The 17,714-nt window shown below is 38.3% G+C and overlaps 1 protein-coding gene across 1 annotated transcript in view; it reads right to left on the bottom strand.

Moving 5' to 3' along the window:
• Positions 1-2,886: 2,886 nt before the first annotated feature.
• Positions 2,887-17,714, bottom strand: part of hapln1b (hyaluronan and proteoglycan link protein 1b) — a 35,835-nt gene continuing 21,007 nt past the window's right edge. Inside the window, exons 2-5 of the mRNA XM_088910831.1 lie at positions 16,849-16,976; positions 9,211-9,579; positions 6,151-6,453; positions 2,887-5,286 (exon numbers count right to left, since the gene is read on the bottom strand). Coding sequence (XP_088766957.1) covers positions 4,997-5,286; positions 6,151-6,453; positions 9,211-9,579; positions 16,849-16,951 — 1,065 coding nt within the window. The 5' untranslated portion in view covers positions 16,952-16,976 and the 3' untranslated portion in view covers positions 2,887-4,996. The remainder of the gene's footprint in view (positions 5,287-6,150; positions 6,454-9,210; positions 9,580-16,848; positions 16,977-17,714) is intronic.

The raw sequence follows: 17,714 nt of genomic DNA, 5'->3' as shown, positions 1-17,714 counted from the left end.
TAACATTCCATCCACGGTGTATTCCTTCGCTGAGCCCGGTGCTGAGTGGATTAAGTTCACTGTGACAGTCCAGGAGTAAAGCCATTTCTAGAGATGGATGCATTCAGTAGGGTATTGCTCTGAGCCTGAAAACGTATCTGGTCACTCTTATTTAATAGATTCCTGAGCAGCAATATCTTTTTTATGAAATGAAAATATGCAAGTGCACTTAGTTGCATCTTTGGTCACCACCACGGTGTGTGTGGACGTTGATAGGATATCTGTTCTTTTACTGGCCATCTCAAAAGATTGGATGAAATCTTCAGATCTTTTTGTCTTTTAACTACCAAAAGGGATTGATAAGCTGACTAGTCTCCTTTATTTTGTAACAGGGAAGAATTGACTGTTCCCAGGCTTATTCAGAAATTAATGGTTTTTCGACATGCATATTGTTCTGCTATAAGAATGACAAAATATGCAAAAAGCAACAGCTGGCCTCCCACAGGGGGAATAGCAAAACTCAATTCTAGTTAAACACAGCAGGCTGGGATCCCTGGAGCTTGTCAGAGAATGCATGCTTAATAAGGAGTTCTGCATTTGAATGTATAGGAGATTGGAATGTGAAAAACAGATTTTTCTGAAACCTGCTGCCTGCAATTCAAAAAGATTTGTAGTACTAAACAGTTTGCTGAAGTGTGTGTTCTTCAGTCTTTAATGGGATTTTAATAATTAGTATTAAACATCATACTAAGGCTAAACAAAAATAATTGTAGAATTGTAACTTGATTTCTTGCATTTTCATTTTAAATGCTGCACCCAGGTTTTCTTATTTACATGTTTTCTTTTTGTTCTTCAGTGTTTTCAATATGCTCTTTAGTGTACGAGAGTATAAACTTTACAAACTGTCATTTCAGTAGTTCGGTTGAAATTAAATTATTATAAAGGAAGAGGAAGTACTGCATATGTTGGCGATAACTCGCCTGGTTGAGAAAATGATCACATCATCATCGTAAATCGGTGCTGTCACATCCCCCTTCACATATGAAGCATGAGCCAGGGAGAAAATGCTATTAGGGTGAATTTGGGGTGGTGGGTGGGGTGCTAGAAAAGATTCTCAGAGTGACGTGTGCTCCCAGGAAACTTATATGCATAGGGAGGTGGGAGTGCAACATTTGAATTTGGCCTCCTGAACTTTTGTTTGGATAAATACCATTTCAGTTGTTAGGCCCAAATCTAGTGACGAAACAAGGTAATGAATAAAAAGGGATAGCATACTGAACAAATTGGCGTTAACTTAACTAAGGCTGAGGGCACGACAACACTGGACGAAGAGAGTACAGTATGTCAGAGATAGTGACAGTACAGTGCTGTCACATTCCTCCAAAAGGATTCGTAAAACACGAGATTTTGAACACTAAGCTAAGACCAAATTGGTTCAGTTTTGCCAGAACCGAACATAACGTGTTTGTAACATGGAACAAATGAAAGCATGTATGATGTACTGTACAGTAGGCCTGAGCTTGTTTGAGTAGATTTGGATATACACTTGAATAAGAAGTGTACTGTATGTAACACAGGCTTAAGCTTGTTTGACTGAATAGATTCTTCCTTTTGGAAGAACAGTGATGATAAATTAAGAGAATGAGAAGCATGTATGATGCCAGTGACAGGACACAAGTCAGTGAACAGGTGTTAGCTCTAGAAGGACCAGGTAGCTTGAGACTGGAAGTCTGTGGTGGCCAGCAAAAGATGTTGCAGTGACATGGAAGAGTAACCTGACACAGAAGTAGGAAGAGAGCTACTGCATGCTGAAATTTGCTAAACAGAATGAATGAAAACATATTCTGAGTGGAACCCCCAAAAGAAGAAGAAGTGTCAACTACCAATGCAGCTGGAATCTTTGGAAAAGGGCAAAGAGTTGAGGGCCATTATTGCACCAGTTGGACACCAACTGAAGTGAGAGGAGAGGTGGGGGAAAAGGGGGGCGGACTCAGGGATGATGTGGGCAGCGAACAAGAAGGAACAGGTGCAGTGCAGACTGAAACCATGTGATTGGCCCCGTGAGGAAGAGTGGGATTCAGTGACCCGAGCTTCAGTGGTGATAGCGAAAAGAAGGATTAAGAAAAGGAAAAAAATTAAACATCAGATATAAGGTAAATCTACAGGTGCAGTGTATTGGATGCTTGACTGGACAGTGCACAATATCAGTTAAGCCTATTATTCTTCAACTTCTTTTGAGAAGACTAACACATGTACAAATAAATCTAGTTAGTGGTGTTTCATTACCCATTACCCAATTTCTTAATTTTAATTTTTGGCAAACCAAACTAATAGAACACAGCAATCTGATTGGCTCAAAATGATGAAGTACTTTATAATTTATGTCTTATATCACAGGGTACCCTCGGAGACAAAGATGCTCACACACTCACACCAGGGCCAGTTTTCCCAGAAGCCAATAAACCTACCAGTATGTCTTTGAACTGTGGGAGGAAACGGAGCACCTGGAGGAAACCCACATGAACATACAAACTGCACATATACTGTATAGCAGCCCTGAATGTGGAGCCCCAGCACTACCAGGTAGCAATGCTAACTACTGTGTGAAGGTGCCACCATGTTTTTAAAGTTTCTTTTCAGAAAAAAACATAACCATAAAACCGAACATAATTCTAAAGTTATTATCACATTATTGGTAAAGATGGCGAATACAGTAGAAATTAAAACAGTACAAATATTTTCAAAGTATTTTACCTGGACATGCAAATATAGCTTAAGACAATAATTGACACACCAAAAAACAAAAACAAAATGTAAATGTAAAATGCAAACTTGAGCCCACTTCATTTCTTTCTATTTTCCCTCGAATGCACATGAAATAAATGCAAAATATTTCACCAGTTCCTCTTTTTCAAGTTTTTATTTCCTCTTTTGAATTTGGGTCAAAAAGTATTTTACACAGAGATGCAAAAAATACTCTGATGGAGTAAAGCATTCTGTACACAAACTAAACAGGGAAACTAATAGTTGATATTTGTTTAAGGAATGTATCATGACTTTCAAACTTACTGTGACATATTTGCCGTTTATGGGACCAGTCTACCATTTGGTTAAATTCTACTTATTTAGGTTCCAGATGAAAACTAGCAAAAAAACAAGCTGGCAAGCAATATGAAGACTCCCAGGAATAAGAATACATGATATTGCCAGCAATGTCATTTGGCTGCATGGTTCTTCCATTAACTAACAATTTTCTAATGACTGGTTTAGTTCCTAGTATTACAAAATCTTCAGGGTGCATCTTCAGTTTATCGTGCCCTTAATCTCCTCATCTGTGACCTTCACAGTGTTCTGATGCAAAAAATCTTTAAATATTACAGCTACATATCTGATAAGATTATAACATTTTCCAGGCTAACTTAAAAACCAAGCTTGTTTTTACACGTTCTCTGTCCAGCAGTTCATCATGGTAACTGCCCTGAGCTGACATATTATGCTTTTTTATTTTAAACACGTTTTAAAGAGATCACAGAAAAGCCACTCAAAGGAGAACAGATACCTTTCAGGCTGGTATCAGACAATCTTCTACAGTATGTGTCCGCCTTAAACATTTAAGCAAGAATGTTACCATTATTTGCAAAGTAATAATGTTTACATGGTGCAAATGTTTCTGCTGCATATTTGCTGTGTTCTGCAGTCAGTACTCGCTTTGAAATCAGTGATAAGCATTGGCTTGCTGTTCTCCAGAGAAGCTGTATACATCTACTATTGATAGTTTGCTCCAGTGCTTCTAACAACTGCTAGTGTTCATAATGAAGATAAGAAGTTGAGTTGGGACAATTTTTCCTTCCCTTTGTGAAGCAATAGAATTCCATACACAGATGGCAAAGTCACTGGGGCATTATGCTCCATGTTGGCAGTAAGCCACCTTTAACTTTTCCTCTCTTTTAACTTAAATAATTACTTTTAGGAATTAGAGAACAGTGCTAGCATTCTGCTTACCATCAAACTGTTCGTGCTGAGCACAATGCTGATTATATCTGACCAACTGGAAAAGGCCTGTGACTTTAAGCAAAACGAAAAACAGACCGCATCATTTGGATTTTTTGGAGATGTGCCCTTTTCAAACTACAAGCCACACTCTGCTATAGACTAAGTTTCACTTAAAGCATTCAAATCCAAAATAATAAGATCATAGCCTTTTTAAGTACCACATTTTTTAATACCAGCAGTAGAATATAAGGTTGAAAGTTTGGTCCCTAAAAGAATTTTTGCAACTCTGGATGACAAAAGACAATGCTAGGGTGTGCTTGTAGTACATTGTTTAGCACCTTGCACAGGAAACTGATGAAAGAATTTCCTTTCTTGTTTGTGAGGAGCAGTGTTTTTTTCTTTTTGTGCATTAAGCCCTTGGATGTTATAAAACATGTGAATTATCCAGAATGAAGACTGGCACTTGGAGATGGCTGAAATTATTGACTTAGCTGTAGGTCATAAAAAATGTGTCTGCAAACAAATGCAAAAAGTATTCTAATGGTACATAATTTACTATCATGTTCCACAATTTGATTATTCAATCACTTTGAAGTTCATCTTCTTCAAAATGCCTTTTAAGTGCCTGAAGCTTTCTGACACTACTTTGAGAAGCTTTTCCGTTTCTCATTTCAAAAGGTATTTCAAGCTACTGCATGCTCCATCGAGTCATGTTTGGATAATGTTAACGCGATCATTCTTTTTTTTTGTCGTTTTTCTCTTAGTTCTGCTATAGTGCTACTTTTATATAGAACTCCAGATAAAATTATATTAATTTTAAATATCTGAAAAAATGGTTAAAAGTGAAATAATGCGGTTTCGGTTTACAAAAAATGTTTCTGTTATTTATGAAAATGATTCTTTTTTTTTTCTCTTACAGCAATTAAAAAAAAGGTTATCACAGTTTTGGTAACATTATGAGTTCATACTATTTGAGAAGAAGTCCCACGTGTGTTTGGAAATGAACTGGTTTGGAGCTGGACTCTCAGTTGAAAGCTTTGAAGCAGTAGACACCGTATAGCTTGTGCTTCTTGTCTGGGAAGCCCACGAAACGGACGGCTGCCTCAGTGGGACTGCAGCGTCGCCGGGGCCTGGAGATGGGGTAGCGGACGCTGCCGTCGGCGAGCCAGCCGGCGTCACAGCGGTCGTATCCCATGAGCTTCCAGGCCGCGTACATCTGGCCGACCTTCGCGATCTGGGCGCCGTCCTTCTGGCAAGCCTGGACTGCCTCGTCATAAGTTAGCTTGGAGGGGTGTATTAAGTAGTAAAAACGTCCTGTGAAAGAGAGAGAGGGGAGAGAGATGGGTTTGTGCGCAAAAGAGAAAAAAAACTAGAATGAAGAAGGTGAGAGGTTTGGTGGATCTGGAGGTGTAACGAGTGGACCTGCAGGGAGGAGCTTTTTATTCCAGAGCTGGATTTCCAAATTGTCTCCTTAGTATGGTGACAGGAGACACCCTGTCCACTGCATGGAGTGGACACATAATTTATATGTGGAGATGGCCTAGAGATCACAGAAAATCAAAGTGACTTATCACACTGATTATCTTTGCTCACATATCACTGGAGAACATATTTTTTGCTGTTGCATTCCAATACAAAAAAATCTAATAGTATAAAACACATGCGGTACGTGTTTTCTCATCCTGACATTAGTGGCTCAGTCAACCTATGTGCTACGTGCCCTTTATTGTTACGAGAGCAACGCACACTTGCAGTGGTTTCTGAAAATTGCCCTCAGTATTTTTGCAGCTCATTAAAGATGAGTCACTGTTGATCAGCATTTGTAGTGTCATTAATCTTTACGCTGACAAGTAATTACTATCTCGTATGATAAATTAGCTTCACCATCCTCAGAATCCATGGGTGCACTTTTATGTGTATGTAGCAACTTAGTGCAGCCTTTCAGCTGTTAATATGTTTTCAACATATTCAACAAAGCATACAGTAGCATGAAGATAAGAAAGCCCAAACTAAATTTCACCTGCCCGAATTGATTTAACTTAAATACATTACATCTGTTACCTGTAAATGCTTAAATTTAGAAAATGGTCAAGTAAAAAGCTTTAACTGAATATTCAGCTGTACAGTACATTACCCTGATTTCCAAAGGAGGCCATATCCCACAGATGGGCTTCCTACCTTTGTAGTTCGAAGTGAAGCAGAAGACATCGTATTGGCTTTTCTCTCTGTCGCGGAAGCCGTAGTTTCTGACCCCCGGGACAGTGTCCTTGCCCCCGCAGGGCTCTCGGGGATTGGTAATGGGGTACTGCACCGAGCCGTCACTGAGCCAGCCTGCGTTGCACCAGTCCAGCCCCCCTCTCCATGCGTCATAGAGCTGGTCGAAAGAGGCCACTCGCGCATCCTGGTCCTGGCAAGCCTTTTCCGCGTCAAGAAAATTCAGGTTGTAGCGCCCAAGGCGGGGAAAATATGGAAAAACAATACCTGCGGATCGCAACGGTAAATTAGCGGTTAAGCGTGTAAGCACTAATACAGTTGAAATGGACAGAAAGGGTTAGAAAGAATCGGCATAGATGAGTGCATTTCAAACCACACTGAAAGTAAAATGTAAATGGTAACATGTAAAACCTCCAATTTACATCACAAAATAGATTACATTCCCAGGTATGCGCAGCGCCATATTGTCGTCATTGTCTGATTCAGAACAAGGCAACAAAACTGCCGGGGACATGTTACGGCCCTATTATATTGTAAATAATCAGACTGGTGAAGACCAAATACACAATGTTCTATCCCAAAAGGACAATATTTGAAAACCAATCCACTTCTCTTGCAATAAAGCACATGCTTCAGAACAAGAAAATTTTTGCTGCTGTATTAATTTATAGACTGTGTAATTTTATTAAATCGACACATACACGGTCACATGTTTTTTAAATACTTAAAGACTTCTGATTTGCAATTGCCGAGTGCTATCGAATTGAATTCAGCATATCAACTTTGTGACAGTTTTGCCACAAATCATTCCTACTTGTTAACTTACTTGTTAACACCTGTATTTTTTTGCTTCTACATCACATTACATTAGTCATTAAAGTGATTAGTGAGCAGGAAGGGCTGGTTTTATGTCACAATTCTTGCAAACTCTTGCTTTTGCCTGTGGCGAAACGAGAGATTTGTGACAACATGGCAAACATATTTTCACAGTCCACGAGAGACTCTACCGGCTCCCTCTACCACATGTTAATAAAGTTTATTGTACAACCCTGGAGGAGGGGGTAGTTCTCAGCAGTGGACCCCCGGAGGTTTCCTGACAGTTAAATGAGGTGTGGTACTTGCTCGGTCTACATGAAACCCCTAGAGGGCGCTCCACTTCTTTCCTATTTCTAGTTCCTAGTGTGATTATTCGTTTTCGTGTCCTACTTAGTCCCTGTGTATCCAGTATTCCTTGCTCAGCATTAGGGTCCGGATGTCGCAAGGCCCGCCTAGCACCAGGTCACCCCACGTCCGTGTCCTGACGGCATAGGCCTCATCCCCAACATCGCCTGACCCCTGAGCCTGGACAAACCTCTGAAACCTTCGTTCCACGGCTGGAAGTACTGTATGTGTCCGGCATCAGTGACACATACAGTACTTTCATAAACTTCATGATTTTGTGCTTGTGCCGAAATGTGTAAAATAAAAAAAAAAACATCAGTTTATTTTGATACAGAGGTTTAATAACAGGTCTGAGGAACTGGGACTGCAGTTCCCCTTTAATCCAACCAGAGGAAGCTGGAACAGAAAAACCATAAAACCATGTGGTTTCTGGACACATGTCCAGAATCAAACAATGTATCCAAACGTTGTGAGATAGAAGCACTAACTGCTATGTCAGCACACTGCTCCCTCCTACCACATTTAAAGCTCAAACACAGTTTTAAAAATCTTTAAAATAAATTGCAACAACTTTAAGGCTTGTAGAGGTAATTAAATCAATTCAAAGATACCTTAATATATTTTCCTGCTATGATAATGTTTAAATAGTAATGTATTTACAGTAGATGCCTTACTTCAGGTTATTTTAAAACATATGAAATAATTTCCTGATAATTTAAATAGATATCCAGTTATCCAGATTTCTGCAGAATCTTTTGTTTATTTTTAGAAATCTCAAATTGGTTTTGATAGTTTCCTTTGTATTTTAAAATTATTCCAATTAGTTAAAATGCTAGTTTTATATTTCACATCTATATTATAAAACATGAAAACACTTCTAAGATATTTCTAATGTATATTAAAAGACATATAAAAAAACAGATTACCATTAAAAGATAGAATTAAATCTCTAAATTAATTTGGCTAATTTCTACATACACTGCTCATGAATCACAGTCCTACAAGCACAACTGTACAGAAATGCTTTTTGTACAGTAAGGACAACTTGCACTTGTATGAATTTTTACCTATTGTCAGCTTCCTAATGTTCATATTCCTAGACTAGAAAATGTAGTCCTTAAAACTTTGATAATATGGACATTTGAAATAGTTCATAAAAGAGTTAATTCTCCCTGAATGCTAACTTCATGTCCTAAAAGAAAACTATATGATTATCCAAGAAAGGATGAGAAGAAACTATGAAACCCAGACTGCACCATGCTATGGTTCACCAGTAAATTGCACTACATTTCACCATCAGGTCTTTTTTGTAACTTTCAGACATTACTATTGGCACTCTGTATTCCCAATTAATTTAGTCACTCAAAGATTTTAACTACTAAGTGGTAGGATGAAGAGTTATTTAACAAACCAGGAAAAACTCATTAACAATATATTAGCCATAGGTAAAAAAATACAATACACAAATATAATTTAAGAAGAAATTCTTACACTGAGCGCATTGGTTTAAAACCACAGATCCCATACAAGTGACTGGGATTGTATTTGTACAAACTTGTGTTTTCAAATAGAATTGTTTATACATATATGATCAGGAAGTTTATTTCCTGATCACTACTGTGCTCCTGAAGTCCAGTGAATCAAACAATGCAATTGCAAGTGTTGTTCTAAAAACGTTACGGAAAAGGCAAAGGTGACTACTGTCCTATCCTGGATAATCACCGGTCACAAATGCGGTTTAATGTCTTTGCAAATCTTTTTTCCATGACAGGTCCAATTAGAAAGTCAGGCACATCCAATTATCATCTTTGCAGAATGGCCCCATACCACGAAAAACATCGGGGAACATAGTAAATCTGTTACCTTGTAAATCCAGCGCAACAACACCAATGTCATCTTCCAAGCCTTCGATGACTTCGCACTTATACTTTCCGTAGTCGTCCAACGTGATGTCAGTGATAACCAGGGAGGCATCATTGTCAGTGGCCTGCTGAAGGAACACCCTTCCATGGTAGCTGCCATAGCTCTTCCTGTGATAGCCCATGGAAACAAAGACGTCAATCTCTTTGAGGTAATCTGAGGTGAGCTTAGTCCATTTGATCCTCATCCTTTGGCTGGGGCCGGTGGTGGAACCAGCATCGCGGACAAACTTGCACGGTAGTGTGGCGTTGCCGCCGCGACGGGAGATGACTTTGGACTGTTCCATCACCACTGAAAGGCGGGGTCCATTTTCTGGAACAAAAATGAGAGAAGTTAACCAGGCTCTAGTGGGGGCATCGTACAATTTGAAAAGGGCTAAACAACTCAAATGTTGTGCTTCTTGTTTCTACTTTTCATTGTGGGATGTCGATTGACTTTAAAAAAATTTTATTTTACACATCAAATGTAAAACTGATCAAAAGTGGACACTGTCCTTAGGCACTGACAGGACACAGAACACGTCTACAAGAAACACCATCACCCCATTTGGAGACTGTCACATCAGAAGTGAGACTGTGATTACAAATAGGCTGAAGCACATCACATGGACTGCGAAACAGATGAACACAGGAACAGACTGGTGAAGACAGACATTTTTTGACACACTGATCACTTCAGTCATCCAATCTCATGCCAATTTACACAACTGATGAAAAACAATGAACACTGCAAAGGCTGTTTTTGAAAGGAACTACAGAAATGCTAATAATAAGGACAGGCTATTTTGTCTGTCAAAGTCCTAGCACACCATTTATCTCTGGGAACTTGTTAAAGCCTCCTGTGATTTAGGCACCTGCTTTGTCATTCCTGCCAAGGTGACCAGGTGTTTGGAAAGTGCTGAACGGCAGGGTTTGGAATTGAAACTAAAATGGGAAATATGAATTCTGAAAAGTGAAAGGTTGAGGTCTAATTCGCACCACTTTATTGCCCATAGAAAAATGGTTATGAAAATACCCCCATGCATAAAATAATTCTTCCAAGAGCTTTCTCAGACACACATGAAATTTGAAGAAACAGTAATGACTCTTAAAATATCCGTGTAGCGTCCTTCCATCTTCAAAGTGCCCCTGTGGCCTTGATTAAATTTAGGTAAGAGACGTTAATTTTAATTTATACATGTCACAGCTGTCTTAATCAAAAAAGGATTTTCATAGTAGTGATTTAATTACCGATGTGACTAAATCAATATCAAGGTTCTGGATTTCTAAAACACTTAGTAATAATACTTTTTTACTCTCAGCTATATGTAATCAAGTTTGTCTTGGGTCTCTTAATTCACTAACAGTGAATTGCTTTAAAATCTTACCTCTCACGTTCTTAACCTGACAAAATTCGTCTGAATGACTTGAGCTGTTCAGTTTCCCAGAATGATTGAAAATGTTGAAAAGATTTATATTGTAAGATGAACGCAATAAAAATATCACAGGTGGTTTATTCCCCAGTGCACAGGGATCTTTCTATTTTACATTAGAATTTGAAAGAATATGTTGTATAAACATATCACATTTTACCACAAAAGACGGACCTTATTCAAATGAAATGCTTTTCTATGCTTTGAGAGAAAGGAAACTAATCTGTCTTGCACCCCAGTGGATTATAATATTCTTTATTTTGCAAATGCAATTGCTGTTCTAAATGCCATGTACTAAATTCTTCTTCTCTGGAAGAAAGAAAAGTTTGTCAAAGGGAAACAGAAAAGTAAATACCATGGGATGTCGTAATTAAAGAACAAAATTATTACAAAGCAATGACCAAAACAAGAAAGCAAAATTGCACCAACAGAAAAGAAGGTTCCTTCTCCAAAAGCCACTAGCAGCAGCTGACATTATGCATCGAGACTATTAGAAACTAGGAAATGTGTTGTGTTTATTTCTTTCATCATGAAGCACACTATATATCTAGCACTTAAGGCCCTCATTTGGGTGCAATGGAGTTTTTGGCAGTCTAAAAAAAAATAAGCACCATATTCTTGTGTTTAATTTCAATATTGCCTGCTGTCAGTTTCACTTATTTTTAAAGTAACAGAATTTGTGACTAAATGCTGTGCACTACTACCATGCTATAATGGACATTATACAGCTCAGTACTATATAACTGAGTGATTACTGAGCAAAATCAAGCCTCCATATAATAGAGCCCCTGTTAGCACCACTGTGCCACTTTCTACTCTAATAGCAGCGAGTGATAATGTTGATGATATAGGTAAGGCAAAAAAATAGCCCATCCACATACCTGATTGTTTATGGATAGAAATTCTGTTAGGCTAGATTCATAGCCTGTTTGACAGGGCCCTGACCTTTTGACTGAAGTCAGTTTCTAATTGGCATTGTTGACTACAATGGAATATACATCATCCACTTTTTGTAGGAAGGTTGTAAACTTTATTGTGGGGCTGTATAGCTGTTATTGGTTTGGAGTGCTTTACAAATAAAATTATGGATGGGTAAATTGAAAGGCACTGAGGCTGAACTGATCCCTTTGTTGAATGGTGTTCTGTATTTTATTGTGCAGCTGTGCATGGAAAAGGGAGTTTCTGTATTTGTAAATTAACATTTCCCACAAGGAATGCCTTTCAGTGTTATAGCATTATTTAAGAGCAAGCAGTCGCTGTCAATTATGGAAATGAGAATTTTAATTAGCACTGGCCATTGGAGGTTTTTTTCATAGTTTTCCAATTAGTGTTGTATCTGGATTTGTAAACCCCTAAACTGCTGTTTTACTGTAGGCTGTTCTATTTAATTGTGCTTAATTCTAAAAAGGGTAAATGTCTAAATATTTAAGAAATGATTAAAGATTTCACTGTGTCATGGCAAGAAAATAATGGTATGTTGCATGTAACTAAATGGTGTTACTCATAAACACTAGAGGAAACACAAACCTAACAATAAATAAAATTATAAAATGACTTGCACTGGCATAAATGCACTACCCAGCAGCAGGACTCAGAAATCACTTCACCGGTTGAATTAAGGGGTGAATTTAGGTGAATTTTGTTCAATCCAGAGTGGAAATGAATCAGGACATGAGGATTATACCTCTCATCCTACAAAAAGTGCCATGCGACCTTTAATGACCATGTACAGTAGTCAGGACCTCAGTTTAACATCTCAATCAAAGGACAGCAACTTCTGTAGCACAGTGTCCCCAGTCACCATACAGTACAAATACATTGGTTTGGAAACTGTGGACGAGAAATCTCATTGCTCACTTACAGCACCAACTTGGTGTTCGTTAGAGCTCTCCCTTCACAATATTGACCAGATACAGGTTTGCCTGGCTTCTGAGACCTGAAGAGATCTACTGTGATGTGACAGCTTGATTTCAGAGGGTTCTCAAGATGTTTTAAGCCCAAAGGGAATGACTCTTGTGAATCTAAAAGAGTCACAGATGTGCAGAGGTAACAGCACAGCCCATCGAGACCACTACTCCAGCAACTGCTCAAACAGTGGCGTCCTCTATTTATCTGTCCTGGGAGAGTGAAGGTATGAAGGGAATCCTCTGGTAGAAGCCAGATGTCAAAAGCTCTCACAACAGAGAAAAAAGGCTTTTAATTCTAGAAAGAAAAGCCTCTCTCTCTATCCTGTACTAATGAAGAACTACATTGACATTTTCTCCCTACCCAAAGTCTCAGCATCCCACAGGTTTCTCAGATTTCATAAGACAAAAGATGCTTGAGAATAATGACACAAAGCCTTGAAAAAAATAATTAAATTAATTATCGATGATACATACAGTATAGTAATTCAAATACATTTTTAACTTCATATTCTGCATAATTGTTTTGGTGGTTGTTTCACATGATATAGCAAGAGAGTTTTAGTAAAGCACATGCTGACATAGGAGACTGCTTTAATACCTTCATTGTGGGCAAGTTGTTCAAAATCATTTTTTTCCATTGAAAAACTTCATTTCTACGACATGCCATTATCCTTCATGAAATGAATGTAACTTACACAGAAGCTTAAAAGTACCTGGGAATGTGTTCAAACATGTTAATAGCAAAGTAAATACAAAGATACAAAATAGAAGCATACTGTAAGTAACATAGTAGCATTCTGAATCATATCCTTTCAGGCTAAGAAAATGACACAAATCTTGAAGGGCTCAAGTGCTAGATATCCAGCTACACTGAACTACGGCTTTAGAAGCTGAGTCTGCACTGCTCTGCATTGCACCTTCATTATTCAGCCAAGGGCAAGACAGCCAGGAACGCTCTCGCCTACAGTTTTCCCAGTATTCATGTGAAACTAGCTGATTGCATGCTGGTCTTCAGATCACGATCAACTGGAAATGTCATAGAAATGAAGTTTTGCAATGGAAAAAAATGTGCCAATAGAGTTATTTTAGCTTGCATGCTTGAATTCTGGGTTTGTGATTATGACATTTTAAATGACATCATTCCCTTCTTCAAATTTATGAAAGTTCAGTGCATGTCACTTCATAATTACAGGGTCAATTCATAGAACATAAGAGCGTTTTTCAGGAAACAATGAGCTTAAATCTTCAGCGATGTGTTTTGTGCATTTTGATTTTTCATTGGCACGAGAACTCTTAATATAGTACTGCAAAATAAGTCACAAGGATAGAGTGGTACACAATTGGTCTCAGACTGTAACTGGTCTGACAGGGACCCTGACAGTTAACATACTGTAAGCTTGTCTGTTAGCTGGTGTTCCTGTCTGTGGTGAAGTGGTTGCACGAGGCAAGAGAAGTTACTGTGTGTTTCCACAAAGGAGCTGAAAAAGAGAGAGAGAAGGTAGACACACACTGTTGAGGGAGTAATGGGAGTTGTGTGGGAGACATTAAAAGAAAAAGGAAACCCTCTGCTGGAGGAAGGATGACCTCCTCTCTCCTTTTGTTTCACGTGGCTCCCAAACGTGGTAAGGAGAAGGATCTTTCAAAATTTGGGCAATTTCTACATTGTAGTTTCATTAAGTGTTATTGTTTTTTTGACATGGCGATACAATGAACATCCCAATGAAATAATCGTATGGCACTAAGGAGGATGACACTTGGATTTTTCCACCAATCATTCCCTTTTCCAGAACGTAGTCCCAGCAAATCTGCACAGGCAACACTTCAACCATAATGGCAGCTGCACCTGCGGTTTTCATTTACAATGAAGCAGTTTACCTCAAGATACATCTCGCAATTAGTTTACTTGGATCCCTCCTTCCATGAAAGATCCCTCTCCTTACCACGTTTGGGAGCCACGTGAAACAAAAGGAGAGAGGAGGTCATCCTTCCTCCAGCAGAGGGTTTCCTTTTTCTTTTAATGTCTCCCACACAACTCCCATTACTCCCTCAACAGTGTGTGTCTACCTTCTCTCTCTCTTTTTCAGCTCCTTTGTGGAAACACACAGTAACTTCTCTTGCCTCGTGCAACCACTTCACCACAGACAGGAACACCAGCTAACAGACAAGCTTACAGTATGTTAACTATCAGGGTCCCTGTCAGACCAGTTACAGTCTGAGACCAATTGTGTACCACTCTATCCTTGTGACTCACTGTATTTTGCAGTACTATATACAAGTTCTCGTGTCAATGAAAAATCAAAATGCACAAAACACATCGCTGAAGATTTAAGCTCATTTTTTTCTGAAAAATGCTCTTATGTTCTTTGAATTGACCCTGTTATAATGAAGTGACATGCACTGAACTTTCATAAATTTGAAGAAGGGAATGATGACATTTAAAATGTCATCATCACAAGCCCAGAATTCCAGCATGCAAGCTAAAATGACTCCATTGGCACTTTTTGTTCTACACTAAAAATGTGCCTTGGAAATCAGGTGTATGGTTTCAAAGAACAGAAGATGTAGATTAATATTATTTGGAAAGATATTGGAGCAGTTTAACGATTTCCCCCTTTTTATCATTGTAATTCTTCCTTCAAAATTCAGATTTCTCTGGATGACTAATTTCCAGAATTCAAAATACAGAATTCAATGCAACAAATACTGAGCTCTAAGTGGAAATGGCTGGTTGACATCCTTGGATCAATAGCTACTAAGTACCAAACTGGCCAGAACAGCTTTAACCACCAGAGATCCTGAATTGAAAGGGTCCTGCACAGCAAATATTGTATTCTGTGTCAGCAGGACTGCTGCAGCTTTACCATTTCAGCCACTGAATCTTTCCTTTAACAACAATTACTGAAGGTCACAGTAAGCATATGGTGAGACTCCTTACACTACAGGGCTTCAACAGTTTAGTGACAATCCCCACTGGTGCGGTAGATCAAATTTCTTGGCTGTGCCCTATATTTATCTGTCCTGTAAATCAAAACTGTTAAGCTTGTTTCATAAAACCACATGAAAGCACGCGACTATTACACTTTGTCCACAATACTGTCTAGTCAATCTGTGGTATAATCAGGGACCAATCGGGGAGAGTGATAAAGCTCTGTTTTGGTTTTGAAAGCCGCATTATTGTGGCTGATATCAACACGGATAAAATAGTTTTTAAAATCCCAAAAAGTTTTTTTTCCACTGCTAAAATGTTTGCAGATGACAGGTTTAGTAAATTTAGACCATAAGTCTGGACCCCCATACTGGGGGTCTGTGAATCAGAGAGTATGTATTTCCCAATGCACCAGGGTACCAGGCAACAGCTAACTGTATTACTTCATAACTCCCTGGGATCTGATAACTAAACTACAAACATACACGACAGTCATTTAAAAAGCTAGAAAACAGAAATTCTATGTTACAGATTAAATTCTGACGCATATACAGTACAATGTTTCCCTTCTATATCTTGCGGGGGATATTCAGACAAAAGAAGGGGCATATCTGAGAGTTTTAATCTTTATGAGAGGTTTTACAAGAACAAGACCCTGCAGCCACATGGTGTGACGCCCAGTTTGCTTCTAGAACTTCTGAAAGCTGACAATTCTAAATCGTTGCTCGTGTTCATATTTGCTTTCAATACTTTTGTCACACAGCTTAATTTCTATGCTTATCTACCTTCTTCCTTAGACAACAACTCCCTAGGCTATTCCTTTGCCCAGATTTTTCTCTTTGGAAACTTGGGAAAAGGTCTGGATTTAAACCAAGATATTTGATTAAATCATGTTGCATTCATATCCATTTGCAGCTGTTAATGTGTCCCAATCAAAGACACAGTGGTATGTGCTGCACTGGCTCTTGAATTTCTAAATCAGATCTAATCATCGGTGACATCACAGACAACTCATATACAAAAAAAGTAAAATTGGACTGTTATATTATAATGTATTTATAATAACATTTAACATTATTTAACATTAATTTTCTTGTAACAATGGTGATTTTGGCAAATACTCACAGTGATAGAGTCATGGGAACAATTCAATTTATCCTGAAATTAAAACCTCAGAAATTAGAATATGTTTTATGGTTGCTGCATCAACTAGATGCCTTACTGCAGTCCTATATGCAGTCCACATGGAATACACAACTATCCGAATGTAGAAATACAATTATACAAACGCAAGTACAAAGCACAGCTCCCATCCACGATGAAACAAAATCACTTACCTGATATGTAGATGGTTCTGTGGTGCTCCAGGTCTGTGTAAGTATGATCATAGCTATCAGCCAGGCACAGAGAAAACAATGCAAACAGAAGCAGCGAGTTCATTTTTATAGCACCAAGGGTCCTTTCACTGCAAAAGGAAAAAAACAATACAGAAAAAATACAGAAATGTAAATATTAAGTAGCACTTCTGTATGCGATGAATTGGCTTAAAACTGTTGTGCCATGTTCAGGTTTTAACTTTGTTAAACTTCTTCACAGTACCTTTTTTAAACAGGTCTTAGTTACAACATTATCCCAGGGGGCTGCTACTGCATTCTGCACATTAAGTATACAGTACACTATGTATATCTGCTACACGAAATGCAAGCACACTTATATATTACTTCACCCCTCTACAGTGTGCTCACACACATACACACACATTTTCAGCTGCAGTACAATCCCAGTGCACTAAAGGATTGCGATAGAATGCAGTCCTGACTGTGCCCTTCAAAGTCAATGCAATACTGAGTAATACATAACATACAAGTAATATATCATATAAAGTGAGCCAAAGCAACACTAACAGGAGAAGAAAAACAATATGATATTTGTCTGTGTGAATATTTGATTAGCACAGCTATAAAATGTCAAACTTAAATTTCAGTATTAAAAAATACATTTCCTTAAGCTGCTTTGGAACCGGTACCCGTCTATGAAGCATTAACAGCAAATATCTGAAACAACAGTCCCCACTAGCAAAATAAAATAACCCAATGCGAATGCAAAGCTCTTTTCAGTTTGTAAAGATAAGATAAACTTGCAGAACAGAGATTACTGTATGTAATTTCATCCTGTCAAAATCTTCTGAGGTTGAATTAAAATC

Source organism: Atractosteus spatula, chromosome 3, assembly GCF_055471065.1.
Source record: "Atractosteus spatula isolate fAtrSpa1 chromosome 3, fAtrSpa1.hap1, whole genome shotgun sequence".
Taxonomy (NCBI): Eukaryota; Metazoa; Chordata; class Actinopteri; order Semionotiformes; family Lepisosteidae; genus Atractosteus; species Atractosteus spatula.
This window is presented reverse-complemented; position numbering and strand designations above follow the sequence as displayed.